The following is a 24212-nucleotide window of genomic DNA, read 5'->3' as shown; positions in this document are numbered from 1 at the left end:
GTATTTGCTAGAAATAATTAATCTGAATGTTCCCTCTGAAGTTTGCAGAAAGAACTACATTTTATAAATTAAGAGTTTTTTGCTAAGACCTCATCTGAAAGAGAATTCTCTTTTGCTATGGGAAAAGGAAGAATATAGCCTATTTCTTTCTCCTTTTATGTACATCTTTTGAAGTCAGAGATGAGGCAATATGTTTTATTCTGCAGGCCTGGTGCCTGCCCTTTAGTAGGAGCTCTAAATGTTTATTGACTCAGAGAAGGAATGGTAATTAGAGAATAACTTAGCAAATGAAGTCTGACCATAGACTATGGGAATAAATAATTGAGAGTTAAAAGGCAAGAAGAATTTTAATTCTTGAAAAATTAATTTTAGTTATGTATACAAAAATAAAAATTTCAATACCATTAGGATAGTTGTCTCTGATGTCACGTAAAAAGGTCACCTTGCTCAAAAAAGAATCTAGTTCTAGTCTTTATTCTGCTTCCTAAACTAATCCAAGTAAAGCCCTCAAACCACAGAACACCTTCCATGTATCATCTTCTTTTTTTTTTAAATGTTACAGTCCATTTTTATTCATAATTGATTAGTTTAATACTTGCTTGAATTGAGAGAAATATGGGTTTTATATATATATAGGGATAAGGTTATAATAAAATGGTTTGGTTAACCAAATGTGGTTCAGTTTTATTTTTTATTTTATTTTATTTTATTTTATTTTATTTTTTTGCGGTACGCGGGCCTCTCACTGTTGTGGCCTCTCCCGTTGCGGAGCACAGGCTCCGGACGCGCAGGCTCAGCGGCCATGGCTCACGGGCCCAGCCGCTCCGCGGCACGTGGGATCTTCCCGGACCGGGGCACGAACCCGTGTCCCCCGCATCGGCAGGCGGACTCTCAACCACTGCGCCACCAGAGAAGCCCATTTTATTTTATTTAAAAAAAATTTTTTTGGAGTACAGTTGATTTACAATGTTGTGTTACTTTCTGCTGCACAGCAAAGTGAATTAGTTATACATATACATATATCCACTCTTTTTTTTTTTAGATTCTTTTCCCTTATGGGCCATTACGGAGTATTGAGTAGAGTTCTCTGTGCTATAGAGCAGGGTCTTATTATTTATCTCTTTTATATATAGTAATGTGTATATGTCAGTCCCAAACTGCCAGTTTATCCCTGGCATGCACCATCTTCTAATGGCCTTAAATTACTAGCCCATTTCAGGAAAAGGTATTGCCTTAATTGCAAAGATCGCAGGATTTCCTGAGGGTCCTTTGCATTTCTGCTGTCTTTGAATCATCAACGCTCTTTATATATAAACTACAGTTCCTGCTCACTTCATTCCTGATACCTGCCCTGAAGAGTTAGGTTCCATCAGGAGCCATTATCACACATCTCAGCAGATCAGCTGGGAGTGGGGTGATGAGCTTAATAAAATTTAGCCAATAAAAAAATCGCACCACTAAAATAGCGAAGCAGCTAGATAATTCCTGTATGGGCAACTGGAACCCGATTACCTCTGCCTGTTTTTTACCTATACAAAGTTTTATTAGTCATTAATTATAAATTGCTAATCTAATAACCAGTCAGATTAAACTGTTGATGATTTTACCTAAGTGGAAAATGTAGAAAGAAAAAATATTTCCTTTTGGAGATAGTCATATTGTTCTACTTCCTTTTTTTTCTACTAATCCCTTTGGGCTTCTTTCTTTCCTTTTCATTGATTTCTTCTTCATTTCAATTTTATTTTAAAACTTGTCTTTCACTGTATAATCAAAATATTCTTATTTACTTACTGAGTGGCAAAAAGTGTAAATAGTACAAAAATCAAAAGATACAAATGGGTAAAATCATATTTACTAGATATATTTATTGATTTGCACAGCGGTACTTAAAGCATATTATTTGTGCCATCATTTGTAGTAGCAAAATGTAGCAAAGAACATACATATCTGTTGGTATGGTGTTATCAGCATAGAAGGCTATGCAGCTTTTAATAGTTAGCAGTTCTATGAGAACAAACATGGAGTGATCTCAGTATATTAAAAGAAACGAGCTAGGTGTATAGCAGTTTGTGTAACATACTAATTTGTGTAATTGAAAAAGGGAAATCCACCCATGCACACACTTACATGCACAAATATGCTTATATTTATGTGAAATACCTCAAGAAGGTTATACAAGAAGCTAAGAGCATGGTGCCTCTGATGTGGATTACTTGGCGCTGGAAGACTGGGATGAGAGAATATTTTTCACTGTACATTTTTTTTTGTACCTTGTTGTTAAGCCATTTAAATGGATTACCTATCAGAAATATTTTAGGGGCTCCCCTGGTGGCGCAGTGGTTGAGAGTCCACCTGCCGATGCAGAGGACACGGGTTCGTGCCCCGGTCTGGGAAGATCCCACATGCCGCGGGGCGGCTGGGCCCGTGAGCCATGGCCGCTGAGCCTGCGCGTCCGGAGTCTGTGCTCCGCAACGGGAGAGGCTGCGGCAGTGAGAGGCCCGCGTAGCGCAAAAAAAAAAAAAAAAAAAAAATTTTTTTAGGCAATTTGTATTCCCCCCATTTTTGAATTGTTTGTTCATATGGTTTCATCATTTTGCAGGGGGGTTGTTGGTCTTTTTCATACTGACTTTGAAGAAGGCTCCACGGAGTAAGAAAATTATCTATTTTTCTATCAGATATATTGCAGATATTTTTACCTAGTTTGTTTTTGGTTTTTTACTTCGTTTATATATTTGTCTAGAAATTTGCCTTGTAGAACCTTTTAAATTTTATGTTGTCAAAAATACCAATGCAATTAACCCTCATTACTCACAGACTCTGTATCTGCCTCTTCACCTAATTGCTAAAATTTATTTGCAGGGCCCAAGTCTGTACTGGCAGCGCATGCGTGTAAAGCTTTAAACAGAAACACACGTGAAACAAGGTTAGGTATTGATCAGTTGACAAAAACATTGTGACCACAGGCTCCTAGGAACCTAATCCAGTATTTCCCCTAGGGCAATAACTCAGTATTCACTAATTCAGGGTTCACGGAAACTTTATAGAACCTAACTACTGTGGATAATGACAATCAACTGTATTTTATTTTATGACTTCTCCCTTTTTTTGTGTCATACATTGAGAGGCCTTTTGCTTTTGAGAATTTTTTTTTAATTTTATAGTCATCATCTAGTCCTTTAATGAATTCATTTTCTTATACTTAAATCTTTGCTCCATTTGGAATTTTTGGTGGAAGGTATGAGAAAGTAGCGTATATATTCTGTTGTCCCCAAACCTTTTCCTCCCAACTGATTTAAGATTCTGGTACTTTGCTTATATTATGAGTGGTAAGAGTTCCAAACTCACTGCATTTTATGAAACCAGATTTTTTTTTAAAGTTGACATGATAGAGATGTTTTTAAAGACTCTCCACTTCTACGTGACATGTACCCCTTCCCCAGATTGTACACTGCTCGCACCATCTTTAACAAGCCAAAAGCCCTGGGCACATCTGTTTCTCTTACCAAAATTTAGAGGGAATGTCAAATTAGACGGAACTTGTAACTGTAGACTTACGATTCTTACGGTGCCGTATGCATGTAATTGCTAGAAAGCAGTTTTAAGTGGGCATGCTTCAAATAGGAATCCTACCATGTCTTAAAACGTAATCTTAGATCTCCTGGGCTGTGATTTACCACTTCTAGATTCCAAAAGATACTGAGCCAAAGTCCTCCAAGCAAATCATTATTTGCTTGATTATGAAGATATGATCTAATTAAAGATATGCTCTAATAATAAGACCCCTAAGGAATAGTTAAGGGAAAGGATCCATGAGATTCCTAAGAGGTTACAGGACCTCTTCTATAATCTCACAGTTCTGGCTCTTCTGTAGAAGGCGTGGGAGCTACTCAGCGTAAGCCGCCAAAACACTGTATTCATGAATGTGAATGTCTCTAAGTTTATTATTTTTTTAAATCATTCAGTGTTTTTTAAAGTATTTTTAAAATTAATTAATTAATTTTTTGGCTGTGTTGGGTCTTCGTTGCTGCGTGAGGGCTTTCTCTAGTTGCGGCGAGCGGGGGCTACTCTTCGTTGCGGTGCACGGGCTTCTCATCGCGGTGGCTTCTCTTGTTGCAGAGCACGGGCTCTAGGCGCACGGGCTTCAGTACTTGTGGCACGTGGGCTCAGTAGTTGTGGCTTGCGGGCTGTAGCGCGCAGGCTCAGTAGCTGTGGCGCACGGGCTTAGTTGCTCCGCGGCATGTGGGACTTCCCGGACCAGGGCTCGAACCCGTGTCCCCTGCACTGGCAGGCGGATTCTTAACCACTGCGCCACCAGGGAAGTCCACTCTGAATTTAAAATGGTCAGTTTCACAAGCGGCCATTTCAATCCTGATTTATTCAAGCAACGTCAGGTTGATTTTTGTGGGAGGACGTGCACGAAGGCTCTGAAAAAATTGCCACTGTCTATATGTAGATTTGAGGGGCTTTTCTACTTTCTGGCTTGACTGTATGAATTTCTGCTATCAAGTGAATATTCCAGGAGCTGACATGCCAAGGACACAATTTCAGACTTCTGGTTAGAACAGAAATGAAAAATGAATCTGAAAAGGAAAGGCATGATGGAATATATTTCAGATTACGTGGCACCGCCCCAGGTTACCTATGTCAGCGATGAGGCTGCCAGGCTTCTGGTCCTGGAGGAACTGGCGGACACGAGGCCAGGCTTTGCTCTGCAAGTCGCTGAAGTAAGGAGCGGTGCTCTCATACACATCGTGCACGTGCTGCTTCTCCAGCTGGGCGGCTGCATGATCCATCCTGGGGAAAACAGGGCCATGCCAAGGAATGCAGTTCAGAGTAGGCACCAGAGATGGCTGATGGGGATGCAGATTTCCTAAAACTGGGAACTTACAACTGCCAAGATTGTGTTGCTTTTATACTTTTTTTTTTTTGGCCATGCCACGCAGCACGTGGGATCTTAGTTCCCTGACCAGGGATCAGAACCACAGCCCCTGCACTGGAAGCACGGAGCCTTAACCAGTGGACCACCAGGGAAGTCCCTGTTTTTATACTTTCTTATAAGCTGCAAAGAACACAGCCTTCACTGGAACCTCACCAGAGTTGTCAAAAGGCTAGCAAATGCATCCTTCTTACCTGCACATCTTCAGAAAACAGTCATTTGGGAATGAGCTAATTATAGTATGTTTCTCTGAAAGATCAATTCTTTCAGAGAAAGGTTCACTTTGGATAAAATCGTTCTATCGGATGCTAAATAGATTTTAAAATTTCATAGCATGTCGCTCAGCACTCCAATCCAATCACAAAGCCCGATTGATTCTACCTTTTTAATTTTTTTGGATTCCAACCATTTCTCTATATCCTACCGATTCTGTTTTAGAAAAGGTCCTCATTTCTTGCCTGAATTGCTTCAACAGGCTGTAAACAGTTTTGTTTGTTTGCGCTTCAATCCCTTTCCTTCAATTATGCCACAATTGTTTTTCTACAACATAAGTCTTACTGTGTTGTTTCCTATCTTAGACTTCTTCAAAGGCATTTTATAGCTTGTCTGATCAAGTTCAGGTATTTCAGGGGGCATACAAGGCTCTTTTTGATCCGGCCTCCGTTTTCCTCTTGAAGCCATTTCTCACTGCCCTTCCCCAGCATCAGATGCACCTGTAATACTCAGTGATCGTGGCTTCTCAGGCATGACACAGCCCGTGTCATCCAGGGGCTGGACGGGTGCTGTGCGTTACCAGGCGAACTCCTGTTCATCCTTGGCATAGGCATCGCCTCCTCCAGGAAGACTTCCCTGACTTCTATGCAGGATAAGGGCAATCAGAAAGGAGTGGGCAGAGTACAAGAGCAGCTCTTAGAGGCCTCTGCTTATTTGGGGTTTGATCTTTTAATTATTGTGGCATGTGAGTGAGGAGTAGTATCCCAGGGAAGGGCTCAGAATGTGGCTTTTTACCAATCAATATGAAAGTATTTTTAATCTCTGAAGAACCCATTTGACCCTACTCGTGCATACCAGCTAGCTCAGTCCTGCCCCTTGTACTCCTGTTGCATCCCATGCATCCTCTACAGATTACCAAGGGCTGTAACAGTCTGTCAGATATTTTTTTCTAGCACTGGCTGGAAGATCCTAGGTAATGAGGATTTATCTTACTTAACGCTGAATCCTCAATAGTTAGCACACAGCAGACCTTCAAAAAATGAACAAACAAGCAAACAAACAAGCAGAATGGACTCTGAGTACAGAGGGTAACATTGGCTTTGGTAGAAGAGAGTAACCTGGGGAGTGTGGGAAGAGAGGGGACCCTACACCCACAAGCTTGTAGATGGGAATATGGTAAGAGAAGGTATTGTCCTTGCACAGCCTCTGTGTTCCCTCCATACGCCCACCCCCTCATTACTCCCAGTCTAGGAAGTAGGAAGCACTTGGGTAAGATGGCATCTGACTAGTTACTCCACTGTAAAGTGCCTACCCCTCCGCCACCCCTCCCCGGCTTTCTATTTAAGAAATATGAGAGATACTTTGAGACCATGTAAATATCCTATTTCTCATCATCTCACTCACCACTTTTAGCATACAATCCATTGATGCCTCTTTCTAATTGAAGTATAGTTGATTTAAAATATTGTATTAGCTTCAGGTGTACAACATAGTGATTCAATATTTTTATAGATTATACTCCATTTAAAGTTATTACAAAGTAATGACTGTATTTCCCTGTGCTGTACAATGTAAACTTGTTGCTTATCTATTTTATACGTAGTAGCTTATATCTCTTAATTCCATAACCCTCTTTTGCCCCTCCCCTTTCCCCCACTGGTAACCACTAGTTTGCTCTCTATGTCTGTGAGTCTGTTTCTGTTTTGTTACATACATTCATTTGTTTTATTTTTTAGATTCCACATGTAAGTGAAATCATATGGTGTTTGTCTTTCTCTTTCTGACTTATGTCACTAAGCATAATATTCTCTAGGTCCATCCACGTTGCTGCAAATGGCAGAATTTCATTCGTTTTTTATGGCTGAGTAATACTATGACCAAATGATAATATTCTAATTCCATCATTCCCTCAACTGTGAGGATAGAGCTTTTCAGGATTTACTCTTAAAACAAACTAGCAGTAGGTTATCCCTAATTACCACGGACCTGCCCACAGTCCCTGCAAAAAATCTGGCAAACTCCTGACAGAGTACAAATCTCATTTGTGATGTCTGACAAAACTTCCACCCAAACTGAAACAGCTTATATTGCACCCTCAACTAGAATTTACAAAGTAAACATATGGCTGGCTATAACTGCCTACACATGAGAAAAACCCAAACACTGAGCGCTTTTCTCTTTAATCAAAATCTCAGTAGACTTAAGTCTGTTTAAAACTTTCCCCCCTCAAGGAATCAATCAGGCAATACAGTCTTGAGAACCGTAAAACAAATAAATTTTAATACTTTATTGCACTTGCCAATGTTAAGTGGCAATCAGCATAAACTCGATTCCCCTCCATCTGGCTCCAACTACAAGCTCAGAATCTGTAGTATCTGAACAACACCCCGTGGAGACCTTTCTCTAAGTCTTCCCCCCAAGTTGCCCTCCTTCTACTATAAACAGGTAACCTCAAAGAGCTATTATAAAGTGTGTGAACAATATAAATCCATTTTGTTTATTTTACACTTAAGATTATATTCTGCAGAATATATAGCTGACCATGAAATTGATTTGTAGAGTTGGGGCCATCTAATATGACATTTTCAACAGTCTGTGGGTTTAAATTTCCTGCAGTATACACATATGCAAATTCCTTGTGAATCCGGTAATATGACTAAGCTAGTAAGACTAGTGCTAAAGTAGTAACATAGGGTTCAAGCTGGAGTTAGGCAGGTAGGGTTTGGTTTAGCCAGGCGTCTTAATCTGTGTGCTGACAAATTCCAGGCCTTGGAGCTGATGCCTTGTTGGTGAGTCATGAAAGAAGAGAAAGTAATTTGAAAGGGACAGAGAAGTCAGAACGTAATGCACCAAAAACTTGAAGAACTATTTTGGACTTTAAGTGCAATGGAAAGTGGTTCCTTGGAAAACAGGAAAGAGGAGAGAACGTGACAGGAAGTTAATAGGAGAGGTCAGTGGCTTGGTGTGTTTTCCATGGAGAGAGGAGCAAAGAGAGAAACGTCAGCATTCTTGCTTCTAGCCACAGGGTGGTCAGTAACAGGTCACAGATGTTTGTTTTTCCTGTTCTGGGCATGTAACTAGGATAACACTTGTCTACCCAGCTTGATTCAGGCAAAGCCATGGGGCTTGCTTTGACCATTACATGTGATCAGAGAAGATGTGAATCACTTCTGGGCAGAAGCTCTATGAGCCAGTGTGTGTCTCTGTGATCGTGGAAACATCAGCCCAGGTCCCTGAGTGACTCCCCTTTATGGATGGACAGTGTACATGTTTTAAGCCAAAAACAAGGGAACAAACAGCTCATCATAAAGGATCTTGATTATCTATATAGATAATGAAAAAGTAAAAACTATTAATCATATTCTGTTAGAAGATAACTTGTTACCATGTGAGTTTGTCCTGTCTTTTCTTTATAAATACTAATACTTTTTACTGTAGATAGAACAAAATTGGGAGAAAACAGAATACAGTTCTATATCCCACTTTTTTAAACTTAATTTAATATTGTGAGCCAGGGAAGGAAAGGAGAGAGGCAGGGAGAAAGGACAGTAATATCTGTGGACCTGAAAGCGTGAAGGCATCAAGGTATTGCTGGAAGCGGTTTCTGTCAACTTGTGTGTGTGTGTATTTAACAGTAAGACATTAGTTTGAAAAAGAAGAGAATCTGTCAAAGGTAGTAGTGAAAAATAATTTTGGAGATCTAAGATTCGAGGGAATACTTAATCTCTCCCCAAGCCTGAGCCCAAGCACTTATGACCATTATTTACAATCCCAGACATTTCAGAGATTAAATACTTTTTAAAATTTCTGCTTACCCACTCTTCCTTTGAGGAACTGCACCTCTCTTTGGACTTCGAGTGATGCTGGAGCCTGCCAGTCACGTAGGACAGGGGTGGACACATGACCTAATCTAGGACAATCATTCTCTCTCCCCTGGGAAACTGACAAGAGGTAGTTGAAGTCAGATCACTAAAGAAATGTCCTCCAGTTTCTCCTAAGTCTTACCTTTGCTGAGGTTTGGTTTGCAGCTCTTCTGTTCTATCAGCTACTTAGTATACTCCCAACAAATCCCTCCTCGTTTGTTTTGATGTTTGCAGGCAAAGCACTTTATTTCAGACTTGAATTCATCTTCACGATCACCACGTGGACGTCAGGGGGTGTCACAGTGGAAGAGATGTGCTGTGGCCACCAGAGTCCCAAGAGGACTTGCCACACATAGATGAAAGGACTCCTGTTGGAGCCCTCTGGCAACAACATGGTGGGATGCAATGTCCTATTGGAACCCATGCTAGACTAAGAGAAGATCAGAGCTGTTGTCATAGTGCTGCCATCTTTGCCACCTGTCCGTCTTTCTTTTCTGTGCTGCCACAACCTAGTATCTGAGCTGTTCTTACGGCTTTCTAGTTGGTCTCTCTGTCCCCCTTGCCTTCCTCCCACTTCTCACACCCGTCACCTCTAATATATCCGTAATGCTGGGAGGTTGCAATACTCCTTTTCAATCACTATTCACTTGGCGGAGACACCATACACTCCTATAGTAAAAGGCAACTGCAAAGACCACGTTGCATGTGTGCTATTCTCAGCCTGATGGCTGTAACTTGTAATTTCCCTCCATGAACCCAGGAAAAGCAGTTTAGAACCTCTAGTTCATGCCGATGCTGGATAATTTTCCTATAATGTGCATTTGATAATCTCCCCTCTCTGTTGAAAACCCTTCAGGAGACCTCTATGAGATGAAGCTTTCACTCCTCCATCTGGCATTCAAAAACCTCCATGACCTGGTCCCAGTCCAGCTTTCCAGCCATGTCCTATAACTGCCACAGCTCGAATTCTCAGCTCTACCCAAAGACCTCTCCTCACCTTTCCCTGAGTGGGGCTTGTTTATAGCTCATCGTTCAGGTCTTTGCTGAAGCCAGCAGGCTGTTCCTTCTCATCTGAAATGCTTCCCTTCCAAAATCTTACCTTCAAAGTCTAGCTCAGCCTCTTTCTCCTCCATAAAGACTTTAAGGATAGCTATCCATAAAAGTAATAATTTCTCTCCGTATTTCTATATACTGCATATTTATTGTCACTATCACTCTTAGAGCATTTCTCCTGATACTGTCTTGAACTCTCAACTTTGTATATGTTCCCAACTAGATTAGAAGCTCCTGGAGGGCAGAACTGAAATTTGATCTTTCTTTTATATATATCATAGTGCCTTCACTCAATAATTAACTGTAGAACTAATGAATCAGTGAGCTGTTTCCTTAGCTCCCTATGCAAGACCACAGTGCTTTCTTCCAGATAAACTGGTCCTCAGATATTCGGTCATAAATCATTAATCCCCTGGTAGGAGTCAAGAGGCACTCAGGAAGCAGGGCTAAGACGGAGCTTTCCCGGTTGTGTTTTGTGTTGCATAATTTCCTTCCCTTGCAGAGGCCTGTTTCAGAGATATACCCTAGACACACAATAGTCACATTTTTATAACTAAAAACAAATATAAATAACTGTAAATTGTTCTCTTGTTATAAATGCCATAGAAGACACAATAGTTTAAAAAAGAGAATAGAACTGCTTTAAATCTCAAAGATAGATTCAAACTATAATTCTAAAGTGAAAATACAAATTGGTCTGGACAGTTCAAAGACTTTGCTTACATTATAAAAAGACTTCATTATAAAACACATAGGTTTATTTTTAAACCTTTTAATATATGATACTTCAAATGTAACACCTACATATTATTTTCAAGTACAAATTATACCGCAACCTTTTGAATGACAGAAACTATCATTTCACAATATGCTTAAGTCCTAGAAAAACATTTTGTTCTCTAATAAAACACAATAAACTCCAGCTTACCTTATATCACATTGTCATAAATTTTAAATGAAAGGAATTGGGACTAATTAGGTTTCCCGAATGCGCTCATATTATGTGAATTGCTGGGATAGCTGAAAGCTACTAACCTGAGTCATCTTGTGATTACAGAAAATTACTTCTTGTCTTTGTGATTCATGGCAGTTTCCACCCTCAGAGAGTGATAGTTGTTGTTGATAATTTTCTCAGTGTGTAATGTAAATGCAAAGTAGTAGGAGTGGAATCAAATAGCGAGGCCCTTCACACGACAGACCACTCTGTATGAGCCTTTGAAGGGAATACAGGACCTATTAGAGAAAAAAACAAATACGAAAGTTCATTTTACATAATAAAAATATTGAACCAGCTACAGCCCAGGTTGACCTCTTGACAGATGCATAAATTACCCAGAGAAGAAGGGATTAGAAAGAACTGTTAATATATGAAACATACCAGAACTATAAGAGTAGTTTCTGAATCAATTCCTCAGCTTTCTGTAGAACATACAGTACTTGCTCCCAAAATTAAATTGGATGATTTCATCTTGTTCCTCAAAAAGTTACAAGCACTGAGAGTCAACTTTGAATGCAGTGGTTTAGTTAAATGTAACTATTTAAGAGATACGACTAAATGTTATTAAGTCATTCCAGTACAATTTAACTGTTCAATATTTGCTCATATCATCAGCTATTTCCATGTCCCTTTGACAAGTATTCCTAGTTACTCTTCGTTGTTCGCATTTACTTTTTTCTTTTTTCATAATAGAGCAGGTCTGTCATGAAGCTCATCAAAAGACTCTGAGTTACTTTTAAAAAAAAAAAAAAGGACCTTGTATGACAGAAAGCACTTTGTAATGGAGAGGTCTTAGGATGTAAAATGAGGTCTGAAGAGATGTCTGGTGCGGTAGGAAAAGCCCATCCTGTAACACCTGGGGCCCTGATTCCTTACCTGTAAATGAGGCCCGTGGACTTTAATCTTGATCGTGGTTCTCAACCATTTTCCTCAGTCTTCACATCCTTCGTGTGTGTACCTCAGTGCCACGAACTGTACCCCTTTATTACAGTGATTCTCAGGATGGTCCCCGAACTCCCCCGAGCTCCCCATCCACCCCACTCTTGGTCCCTCTTTAAGAAGCACTGATTTGGGTGTGCTTTGGAAAGCTTCTGTCTGGTCTTCAGAATATGCATATACATTTTAACATGTTATCTCTCACACCTGTGAGACATCTCTCAGTCATATGCAGGTATACAATCTGTACCACTGAGAGCCACAAAGCTTGGCTTTTTAGGAAGAACATTTAGGAAGAGTCTTGAAAGAGCTACTAGCCAAAAGATCTCATCTTTCCTTTTGCAATTTTAGAACCTGCCTTAATCATAAAGAAGATGATGTTGTCGTCTGAGCCTCCATGCTAGTGGCAAAGCTAAAGGCTGTCCCCTGGGATTCACCCTTCCTGCCCTGACCTAGGGGCTGCTTTGTCACCAGCCATCCTGGCTGTCTAAGCACCTTTCCTTCAGGCATTAGTGCCCAAATGCATTCACCCTCTCAGATATGCCACTGAGGACAGAGTGTTCCAAGCCTTAGTCACAAAGTGTAGCGAATGAAAAGAATTTCAGATAGTGCAGCAGGCATGTGTGAGCTACTCGGGTGAAAGCAGGGGTGGGGAACTTTTCTTCTATATCCCCAAACCATAGCCCCCAAACACCTATAAAGATAATTGACTTTCTACAAGTTTTCTAAATTATGATCCAAATTTGCCTCTCTTGAAAACGAATCACGTTAACTTTTCCAAGAAGTTGCTGGGCAAAGACAAAATAGGGTAGTATCTATCTTTTAAAAAATTGAATTCAAATGAGTCCTTTTACTTTATCAGCCATACATCTCTGGAGTATTTAGTATTAAAAAATGCATTCCTCCTCCCTTTCTCCTTGAATAAATGGGAAACTGTCCTTGAGGGCAAAGGTGACTCAAACCTTCTGAAATTTTGAGGTTAACCATGTGTGTATATTTTCCTGGGAAGAGGGTCAGCACCTCAAACTGTGGCTCAGGGGCAAAGTCAGTTTGGGGGTAAAAATCTATTAAATTAAAAATACACATTCATTCACTCAGTAAATATTATTTAAACCTCTGTTATATAAATATAAGGCACTAGGGATAAAGGTTTTTTTAAGTCCCCCAGTTTAGGAATCCAAAATTTAATACGGGAAACATACAAAGAAATAGAAAATTAAAATATGGTAGAACCTTCACTATCGGTATGGATACATCCCGAGAGCTTCTGAGCTTCTGAATCCCCAAGCTACTTATGCCTTGCCTTATTTTGTCTATCGATCTATAGATAGACTGATTGATTGATAGACAGAAAGATTAACAGATAAAATAAACCTATTACAAATTACTACCTCATGGACCTTTGGGCCATCACAAGTATTTAAGACCACAAATGCCAAGAGCCCACATCTGGTATGATGAATATTATGATCCAGGTGTGCACAGGTGCTATAGGAGCACGTAGGAGAGGCAACTCATCCAGCCTGGCGGGGGGGATGGGGGGGTGGGCGGTGGGCGGGGGGGCGCATGTGAATGCTCCCTTGAGAGACTGACAACCAAGTTGGAGCTCCGAAGACAGTAGGGGTAAGTCAGGTAAAGTGGGAGTGGATGATTCTAGCCATAGGAAGCAGCATATACAAAAAAAAAAGAAATGAGACTAATTATAATCTTTGATGAACTTCAAGTAACTTAACAGTAATAGCAAGACACACATACATGTACACACAACATATATTATTTACTACCATCCAGGGCCTGTTATAAGCAGTTAACATATATTAACTCATTCAATCTACCCAATAACTACATGAAATAGGAACTATCTTGTCCCCATTTTATAGACAAGAAAACTGAGAACATAAGTGACTTTCCAAGGTCACATAGCAGAGCCAGGATTTGAAACCAGAAGGTTAGATTCCAGAGTTCACACTCTTACCTAGACAGTCGACAGGGAGGGAGGGAGGAAGGGAGGGAGGGAGGAAGGACAGGTGATGCTGTAAGAGTATGTAGGAGTCAGACCACATAGGACCTAGTTTAGCTTTCTAAGGAGTTAGATTTTATCCTGGACATAATGGCGAGCCATAGAATTATGTCAATGAGAGAAATGACAAAATCTGATCTGGTTTCCAGAAATCTATGGCAAGAGTGTAGACTAGTATTTCCTGGACAGGTTCACAGAGAAAGAACCTAGTTAAATACTTTAGACAAAGAATGATATCAAGGATGCTTAGGAGGGGGAAAATACAAGAGATATTAAGGAGAGAGCATCACATTAATAGGACTTGGTGACTGATGAAGAGTTAAGGCAAAGAACACACTGAAGAGGAAGCAGTGATACTGATGAGGCTGGTCCTGTAAGATCTACCACCTGCATCCTAAAATAAAGGGAGAGAGAGAGTGAGAAGGAAAGGCAAACAGAAGGAAACTTTGGTAATGACCATATATAAACTGTGACAAACGCTTCCTTTGGAATGCATGTGAATACAGCCAGAGAAGTTTCCTTAAGAGGTATGCATCTACAGGAAAGAGGCTATAAGAAGGACTAGGTGTTGTAACGGAATTGCCACAGTGATCAGTAACACATTATATTTTATAGTATGGCCTGGGCTGTTTGTATATATTCCTTATGTTCTGTAATTGACGGCAACATTTTCCAGATAGGGACAGTGGATCTCATGATCACTGCATCCTTGTTGAGTATTGCAATTTACACAGCACTCAATCGGTGTCTGTGGTAAAAATATGTGAAGAAAGGCAGAGAAGAGTAAAAAAGAAGGCCCTTTAGATGGTGCTACAGTTCACTGTCAGAGGGAATACATCCAAGGGAGGGTTCAGGTTTGGACGTATTGTTTTTGTGGTATCTGAAGGACAACCAAGTAAGAAGGATATGAAGCTCAGGGGAGCAGACTGGATTAGAAATCATTTAAAAATCATCATTATCCTAGGACTTGGCAGTGACATTTTTTTTTAACTTTTACCATTTATTCCCAAAGAGAGAAGGCATATAGTGTTCAGACACAACCAAATACAGTTTGGTCTGACTCAAATAGCTTAAAAAACAGAATCTCCTGAGCACCAGCCTGGTCCAGGGGATGGACCCAAGAGGCAAAGGCAAGGAACCAGTTAACGATCATTTCTATTTACATGGAAAAATCTCTGCACAATTAAAAAATTAAAGTTGTTGGGCTGGTCCAGTGAAGAGGTAATAAGGTGTTTATTAAAAACTCTTTTTCACCCGGAGGCAGTTAGCATTTATAATTTAAAACCCAGCCCACCACAGAAAGGGAGTGAATTAAATCAAGAGATTGTGCAGAGCAAGAAAAAAAATGAGGTTAGGAGACCATGAGTCACCAATAGTCAGCCCCAATACATGTTAGAGGAGAGGTTAGCCATGTGCTATTAGGGTTCTAGAGTAATTAGACTGAATCCAAGAAATACCGACTGAGAAACTACTAGGCGGCTGTTGCTTTTGGTAGCTCTGAGAACAGAGATGGGTGGTGCTCACTCTCCAGAAGCTACAGGTGAATACGAGAGTGACACCGACTAACGGTTGAATGACACCATAGGGAGCAAGCATATGATTTATTGATAGAGCAGCAAAGGTAGCAAGCAGTGTCAGCGTTTATAATTTGGGGCGGGGACTTCCCTGGTGGTCCAGTGGTAAAGAATCCACCTTCTGATGCAGGGGACATGGGTTCCATCGCTGGTCGGGGAACTAAGATCCCACATGCCGCAGGGCAACTAAGCCTGCACGCCACAACTACTGAGCTCGCACGCCACAACTACTGAGCTTGTGCGCCTCAACTAGAGAGAGAAAAACCCACACGCCACAACTAGAGAGAAGCCCACACGCCGCAACAAAAGATCCCGCATGCCTCAATGAAGATCCTGCGTGCTGCCGCTAAGACCAGCCGTAGCCATAAAAATAAAATAAATATAATTTGGAGTGATCCTTTAACTCTGAGTATTACTCCCTCTAAATAACGAGGCATGTAAACCAGGGTGCTGTTCTAATTAGTATTGCCTATGCTACACAGAACCACTTAATGATGCACCAGAGATTATAGTAGAAATGGTAGGAGCAGGGCAGCTGGCATTTCCAATTGAAATCCTATGAGCAGAACAAACTCAGGGCTTTCAAATAACAACATATGTAGCACTGGGAGAATAGGACCCTCTCTGTCATCCCAACAGGGACTGAAAGGTTACCCTGGAGTAAATATATGTGGAAAGAATGTGGACAAAATGAGGGGGGTTCTTTTAGGGGAAAGATCAAATAGTCCGAAAGAATACTTGGTTTTCTTGAAAATGTTCGAAGACTGTGTGTCTAAATTGGCTTCGTGTCAGAGTAGAATAGTATCGCCAAAATCTAAATAAAGGAAATGAAGGTGGTAACATCTAGGCGAGGAATGTGTGTCTGTGTGAGGGGCGGGCGGTTGTTCCGGGTGGAGAATACAAAAAAGTAGGAAATGAGGAAGCACAATATTGATCATGAGATCTATTATCCAGGGCTGCTTCTCCGTGGGCACTGGCTGGGCCATATTCATTGTGACTCTGTCACAGTTCATCTTGATTGTGTAGGTTAGAGAATGCCAGAGAAGAACAAAGTCAACTATGAGATTTAAAACAAATGAGAATATAACCCCCAGCTTCCCGCCCTCCGGCATTTGCCGCTCGTGACAATTTGATGAAACCAGCTCTCAGTCTGTGTTAAAGTCGAGGCAATAGGCTCCCAGAACAGGAGCTGGGAAGAAGATGGTTCTGATATCACGAAAGGCAAAGCCAGAAGAGAAGCAGCACAATACCCATCCCCTTTCCTCTGAGGGAAGAAGCTTTCGGCAAGTTGCATGACAAGGAATCTCATGGTCATTTTAGAATCTTCTTGTCAAATGATTGTTCAAGAAGGAGCTTTTGCGGGAAGCCCATGTAGTCAACCGTAAAACTATAAATCATGTGATGGTTATTCTAAGAATGGAATTAAGGAGAGAAATGTGAGAGTGAATTATATATTGGTGTATTTTATAAAATACGTTTATAATACAATTGACCCAAAAGAGGCACTCATGGGATATTACTGAAAAAAATCTGATTGTATATTTGACGTTCAGGAAGAGAGTCCATGTGCAAAGTACAGTAAAATCTGGACTGTCAAGTATGTTGTCCTGTAGATTCCACCTCCGTCTTATTCCCCTTATGCGTCTCCCCGTCTCCTTCCCCGCTGCCTCAGCCTGAGCTTAAGCCCTCCCCTAGTAATCCAGGAGGTCACACTCTTGTGGATTTCACGGACCCGGAAAATCTCAAAGGGACATTTGGAGAACCAGAGAGACCAGCTGCTTCTTCACTTGAAGGCTAGCACACACCTATATTTTTTTAAAAAACCTGTTATTCACTGACACCATGATTGCATTGATGAATAAACCGTTTATCCCCACAGATGTTGGGAGGTCATAATTTTGAACTGAAGAAGTCCTTTAAAATTAAATAAAATTCAGCTTTATGAAAAATTTACCTTTTAAAAAAAAGTTATCATTTTACTACAGATTGATGAAAACACTGTCACAAACCAACACTGGAATAGACAACTGGGTTTAGGGAATCCCCTGGCAGTTCAGTGGTTAGAACTCGGCACTTTCACTGCCAGGGCACGGGTTCAATCCCTGGTTGGGGAACTAAGATCCTGTAAGTCGTGAGGCGCAGCCAAAAAAAAAAAAAAAAAAAAAAGAACTGGGTTTAGGAGAGCAGATTAATACAGTGGTTTCCCAACCCACCAATCTCCCTGCCTTCACAGCTCTGTGTCCTGAAGCTCATCCTCTACAGCACTGTCACAGTCATGTCTTGCTCCCTCTCTTCAGACTTAAAGAGAAAGTCCAAATATCTCAACAGGTCATAAAGCCCTCCACAGTCTGACCCCAGCCCACCCCCAGCAATGTCCCTTGTGATGTCCCACCCCCCAGCTCCATGCCCTGTGCCCTACAGTGCCAGTCCCCAAAAAGGCCATCAACTTAGCTGATTCACACTCAGGCACAAGCTCCTTACCTGGTGTCACCTTTGTGACTTGCGATTCTCTGAACGGTTTAGACATTTGAGGTCTTCGTGCTTTTTGCTCATCTCTTCCCTCTGCCTGGAATTACCTTTCTTCTCTAGCCCACCTGCCAGACACAGTTCTCTTTGAAGGTTCAGCTTTGGTCATATTTCCTGACCCCAGCTAGGATTCACTGCCTTGTGCTCCCTTGTGTCTACTCTGTGGTATACAGAAACACATCAGTACTAGCATTTTGGTGGCCATTGCCTTGTGTCTTTCGACTGCCTCACATCCAGCTGTATTTGTGATTAGGGACAGCCTCTAGTGTGCAGCACTGGTGAGGTGCAGGGCCTTGCCTTTCTCCCTGGCCACTGAAGCAGGGAGGTTTTCCCGCTTCCCTCACCTGGTGGGATGGTGTATTAGTTTGGTAGGGCTGTCATAACAAAGTACCACAGACTGGGTGGCTTAAACAACAGAAACCTACTTTCTCACAATTCTGGAGGCTAGAAGTCGGAGCTATGCTTACAAGCCAGGGAACTCCTGGATCCTCCAGAGGCTGGAGGAGGCAAGGACAGACCCTCCCCTGGAGGCTCCAGTGGGAACTTGGCAACGTCTTTTACAGATGGTCTTGGTTTGTACCCATTTTCCAGCCTAGACTCTCTGGATTTCGTGCAGTCCCCAGTGTATTCCAGAAATTCTTCTTCTCTACTTAAGATGCCTAGGATTAATTACTGCTGCTTGCAATTAAAAACTTCAACTAATTTTTTAAAATTTATTTATTTTTGGCTGTGTTGGGTCTTTGTTGCTGTGCAGGGCCCTCTCTAGTTGCATCGAGCAGGGGCAACTCTTCGTCGCGGTGCACGGGCTTCTCATTGCGGTGGCTTGTCTTTGTTGCGGAGCACGGGCTCTAGACACGTGGGCTTGGACTTCAGTAGTTGTGGCACGCGGGCTTCAGTATTTGTAACTCATGGGCTCTGGAGCGCAGGCTCAGTACTTGTGGCACATGGGCTTAGTTGCTGTGTGACGTGTGGGATCTTCCCAGACCAGGGCTCGAACCTGTGTCCCCTGCATTGGCAGGTGGATTCTTAACCACTGTGCCACCAGGGAAGCCCTCGACTAATTTTTTTTAAATATCAGTAGCTGTTACAGTCCAGTCCGTTCAGAGAGATACAAAGATTCTGAAAACCACCATTAATGTTTCAGAAGGGGAATCGGGCATCTAATGGCTTACAGTAGCAAAAGGCTAAATCAGTTAATCACCTGTGGTCATAGGAATGAGGTGCCTAAAGAGGCAAGGCTGTGGGGACCAACTCTGCATCCCTGAGAACAGTACAGAGAAGATAAGGAATTCCAGAAGGGAGATAAGACATTCAGGGAGCTTAAGAAAGAGTAAAACAAACTCAAATTACTTCATTCTTAAGCCTGATTCTCTTATCTCTTGAAGCTAAAGCAGCTGAAAATTAATCTCCAAGTTAGAGCTTGTGGGTTGCCGAATTACTTGCATTCACAGAGTCACCAAGTATTTTATGAGAAAGTTAGGACGTTTCTTGGGGGGATAGACTGGGCCCTGAAAACAGGACTGAGAAATAATGGATCCAGCACCTCCTTATTTCCTTGTAGGCCCTACAGTTCCCCCACCAGAGAGGGTTTCTAGTAAGAGGGACATAGGTTGGCCCCCTCCTCACGTACATTCCCTCCACCTCTCACTGTCCCCAGGTCTGTACCCAGTCACTTTCCTGCACGGCCCAGGGAGACGAAGTCAAACCCCGAAGGCTTACACACCAGGAGAATTACAGACATTGAAGGTAGAAAACAAAGAGCTGGGGTAAATGTCCACACGTGTGGATTCTGAGGGAGGCTGCCAAAAGGAGGGAAATATAATTTTAGATTGTACCAGATTTACCCATATGGGCGCCCTTACCAGAGGTTCTGGATTCACTGTGCCAACCTGCCCAAAGTGAGGGGCTCCGAGGAGCTTGCCCATCAGGTACCTCAGAGTCTGGACTCAGTGGTGGCCCAGCCAGAATTGAGATGCCATACGTTGCTTGGCCACAGATCAGCTAAGGTCTGGCAAGATGACGCGCTTCACGCCATGTAGTGGCTGCCGGATTGGCCTGTTAGTAACAGAGAAACACAGTTTGGGGAAGAATCGAATGGATGGACCTCTCAGAATGGCTCTACCGTGTGAGAATCTTTAACTCAAGAATATAAGATGGCTGGGCTTCCCTGGTGGCGCAGTGGTTGAGAATCCGCCTGCTAATGCAGGGGACACGGGTTCGAGCCCTGGTCTGGGAGAATCCCACATGCCGCGGAGCAGCTGGGCCCGTGAGCCACAGCTACTGAGCCTGCGTGTCTGGAGCCTGTGCTCCGCAACAAGAGAGGCCGCGATAGTGAGAGGCCCGCGCACCGCGATGAAGAGTGGCCCCCGCTCGCCACAACTAGAGAAAGCCCTCGCACAGAAACGAAGACCCAACACAGCAAAAATAAATAAATAAACTCCTACCTCCAACATCTTAAAAAAAAAAAAAAAGAGGATATAAGATGGCCAGCACAGCCTCCTTCTCCACCACTCGAGAGCTTTGACTCTTTGGGTGCATGAACTCCTTGGGCTGCCACGTTGACAAGGATGGAGGCTATATATGCGCTCAATAATATGATCCTTTTTCCAGGCTGATCTTTCTGCCCCCATGACCGAGTGCTCAGTCGACCAGCAGAGGTAGTAAACCCTGAGCCCACGATGGGATACAAAGGTTGATTGTCTGGGGCCCCTTTTCATCATGGAGGGGGAGCAGCTAGAGGGGAATTAGATGGGGTAAACATTCAATCTGGATTTGTATTTTCTTGCTTTGCCTACCACGCTTCTGTTAGCAACACCCTCTCCTAGCACCATCTCCAGGAGGCTCTGCTTTGCCCTCAGGCTTCCATCTGGTTTGGGCCAATGAAGGGCAGAAGCAGGATTTGGGAGGAGACAGAGGTGAACTTATTTATTATGCCAACTCCCTCCCACAAGGGCCTGGGTTTAACAGTGGCTTTGTTTCTCTCCTGATGGCCACAACTTCTGCTGGGCTGCTCTTTCCAGAGATCAAAGTTCTTGCCAAGTAACTAGTCTTTTTCCCTTTCCCCTTCAGGCCTGGGGTGAATATTGCTCCCAGCTGCTACCCCAGCGTGCTTCACCATCCCTTGTCACGTTTCCTAGGGGCGCTGCCACTTGACTCAAGGATGGAACAAACATTTCCCTCTCTTCCCCCAAGAGCCGTGTGTGTGTGTGTGTGTGTGTGTGTGTGTGTGTGTTAGCAGGGAAAGGGGTTATCCACAGCACACCAGAAACAATCTCTGTAAATCAGTCATCTCCCCAGTGTTCAAGTCCTTCAACATGGATGTTGGCCTAAAGGGTCACAAAACCAGATTTCATATTATCCAGCCTTAAAAGGAATGAAAGTCTGACGCACACTACAACATGGATGAACCTTGAAGACATTATGTCAAGTGATGTAAGACACAAAAGGACAAATATTGGATGGTCCGCTTCTGTGAGCTTTCTAGAGTAGTCAGATTCATAGAAACAGAGAGTGGAGTGGTGGTCAAGGTTGGGGGGTGCTGGGGAATTTGAGGGAGGAGCAGGGGAGTTACTGTTTAGGAAGTTTCAGCTTAGGAAGAGGAAAATAATTCTTGAAGTTGTTTGCCCAACAATGTGAACGTACTTAATGCCACTGCTCTGTGCACTTAAAAATGGTTAAAATGGTAATTTTTAACAGATTTTTGCCCTTTCTCCTGCAAGTCCTGCTTGGGTATCGTAGCAAGTAGTTTCAGCCCATGACAGTAACTGCCCCCTAACGTCTTTGGGATCCTGCCTGTTGTGAAGTGTGGTCCCTGCACCCCCTTTTTCCACAACTTGTGTTGTGGGCATGGGGCTCTGCAGACAATATTTCTTCCTTGCCAAGTGGCTCTGCACACAGAGCACACCACACCAAAGCGAGTCCGGTAGGTGAGAGGAAGGAGGAGGGACCAGCCCCTTTCTGGTTGCTTCCTGTTCCTGCCAGTGTAACCTGGCAACAGTCCTGCACCCCACAGCACCATTTGCTTCCGGGAGCAATCAGTTCCCAGCTCTTTTCCACCCTCCCAGCACCAGCCCTTCGCCCACCCCTGAGAGATACCTCCAAGCCAGGCAGCACTCCTGCCAAGAGATCTGTTCCCAGCCCCTCAGGGCCCCCCGTCTGAGCTCTCAAGGTAACAGCACTAGCTAGCCAGCACCTCCTTCCCAGAGTCTGGGTCCTAACTCCATGGGTCCTCTCTGAGTTTCTGAGGGCTGGTTCCCAGCTCCAGGGGCCCCTCCTCTAAGCTTCTAGGTTCTGAAAAGCCCATTCTCTTCTCTTGGATCCCCCAGCACAGGATGACAATTCCTACGTTACTTGTTCCCTCTATGACTTTCAGTCCTCTAATGCCTGTTTAACCAGCTCCTTATATTAAATTCCCTCTGTTAACATAACTAGTGGGGTTTCTGTTTTCCTGATGGGATGTTGACTAATACTACTGTATTCCTGCACTTCCGTGCAAGAAATGAAAACAAGAAGCTGTGTCATTTCAACAACCAGCTCTAGTTGTTTATTGCCTGTCTACTTTAACTGGTTTGTAGACACCATGGAACCAGGTGTTTTTGGTTCACTGACCTATACACCCAGCACTGTGAACACAGCCTGGCGTACAGCAGGCACCCGTATCATCTTAATTGGGTAAATGAATAGGAAGTATTTAATTTGAACATAAAAAACCAAAATAATTCTAGTCATGAAAATGTGCTTACAATATATAAAAGTTAAAACCACGTGCAAATATATCCAAGGGGAAAATATGTAGCTGAAGTTTGCAAAGCTCTCTTTCTGAAATTCTTAGCAATATCCATTTTGTGCTTTACCCCCCATTTTCTTGTTTAATAATTTTAGTCAGTGGGGGTTTCTCCATATTTTTCTTGTTCATTAGGGCATGTTATCCGTAAGTAGCCAGTCAGTGTGATATTGCAATTTATATTAAGAAATATATATTTGGTCTTCCTCCACTGTTCCTGGCACAGAGCTCCTAAAACCCTTATCATTTCCTATATGAGAGCCACAGGGGCATCTTTTGTTATAATATTTAGTTTTTTCTCAGTTCCTGAAACAGCTCCAAGAGCATAAAGGCGAAATGAGTGTCTTCTGTTATTAATAAATAACCAGCCCCTTTCAACCACACCTGAGTTTCTGTTACTGAGGTGACCTTTGGAAAGCCCCTAAGGAAGGGGCTGGTTGCCAGGGGAACCAACCACGTGCGTGATTGGAGGGTTGGACCTACAGGCCTATCCCCCAGATCTCCAGAGAGTTCAAACACCAAGGGCCAAGGATTTAATCAATCATTCCTTCATTAAAAACCCAAAAGGATAGGATTTGGAGAGCTTCCATGTTGGTGGACAAGAACATCTCCACATGTCAGGAGGGTGTCACACCTCAGACTCCAAGGGGACAGAAGCTTGGGGCCTTGAAAGGTCCAGACCTTGCCCTACGCATCTCTTCCATCTGGCTGTTCCTGAGTTTTACCTTTTAAAAACAAGCCAGTAACCTAGTAAGTAAAATATTTTCCTGAGTTCTGTGAGCTTCTCTAACAAATTAATCTAATCTGAGTAGGGGGTCATGGGAACCCCCGATTTATTAACCAGTCCGTCAGAGCACAGGTGACAACCTGGACTTACCATTGGCATCTGGGGTGTGGGGGTGTGTGTGTGGCAGGAGGGTAGCAATCTTGTGGGACTGAGCCCTTGACTTGTGGTGTCCAAGTCTATTTGCAGGTGGATGATGTCAGGATTGAGTTAAATTGTAGGACACTTGGCTGGTGTGGCAGAACTCTCAGACGTATGGGAAACCTCCACATCTGGGGAGCAGAAGTGAAGCAGTGTGAGAGTAGGGAAGACAAATACAAGTGTGTTCTTCCTTTACATTTATTCAATCAATAAAATACACAGTTTAAAAATCAAAACACCAATACGTTAAACTTCACAAATAAAACTTCAAAAGGAGAACTCGGGGCATTTTGATGTGATGAAAAAATACTGTATTGGGAGATGACATAGGCCCAGGTCGTCACTGGCCATGTGACCTTGGGCAAGTCTCTTAGCTTTTCTTGGTA

The 24212-nt window shown here is 42.6% G+C and overlaps 1 protein-coding gene and 1 long non-coding RNA gene across 6 annotated transcripts in view; one reads left to right on the top strand and one right to left on the bottom strand.

The window, feature by feature from the left end:
• The window catches only part of TRMT9B (tRNA methyltransferase 9B (putative)), a 65751-nt gene that overhangs the window by 19167 nt on the left and 22372 nt on the right, over positions 1–24212 (bottom strand). For 2 of the 4 annotated variants that reach the window (XM_067722096.1, XM_067722095.1), the window contains exons 2-5: positions 23779–23957; positions 11101–11298; positions 8965–9090; positions 4640–4794 (exon numbers count right to left, since the gene is read on the bottom strand). In XM_067722096.1, the coding sequence (XP_067578197.1) occupies positions 4640–4793 (154 nt within the window). In that variant the 5' untranslated portion in view covers position 4794; positions 8965–9090; positions 11101–11298; positions 23779–23957. The remainder of the gene's footprint in view (positions 1–4639; positions 4795–8964; positions 9091–11100; positions 11299–23778; positions 23958–24212) is intronic. The other 2 variants (XM_067722098.1, XM_067722097.1) reach the window with 2 other exon arrangements.
• LOC137216174 (uncharacterized) overlaps positions 1–24212 on the top strand; it is an 80009-nt gene that overhangs the window by 46144 nt on the left and 9653 nt on the right. Inside the window, exons 4-5 of one of the 2 annotated variants that reach the window (XR_010939623.1) lie at positions 20729–20775; positions 21188–21645. The exons of the other annotated variant lie outside the window; for it this stretch is intronic. This is a non-coding gene — a long non-coding RNA (uncharacterized lncRNA). Of the gene's footprint in view, positions 1–20728; positions 20776–21187; positions 21646–24212 lie in introns of those variants that run through there. 2 annotated transcript variants of the gene reach the window in all.

This window comes from Pseudorca crassidens, chromosome 21, assembly GCF_039906515.1.
Source record: "Pseudorca crassidens isolate mPseCra1 chromosome 21, mPseCra1.hap1, whole genome shotgun sequence".
NCBI classification, from domain to species: domain Eukaryota; kingdom Metazoa; phylum Chordata; class Mammalia; order Artiodactyla; family Delphinidae; genus Pseudorca; species Pseudorca crassidens.
Note: the sequence above shows the minus strand (reverse complement) of the source record. Positions and strands in the feature narration are given on the sequence as shown.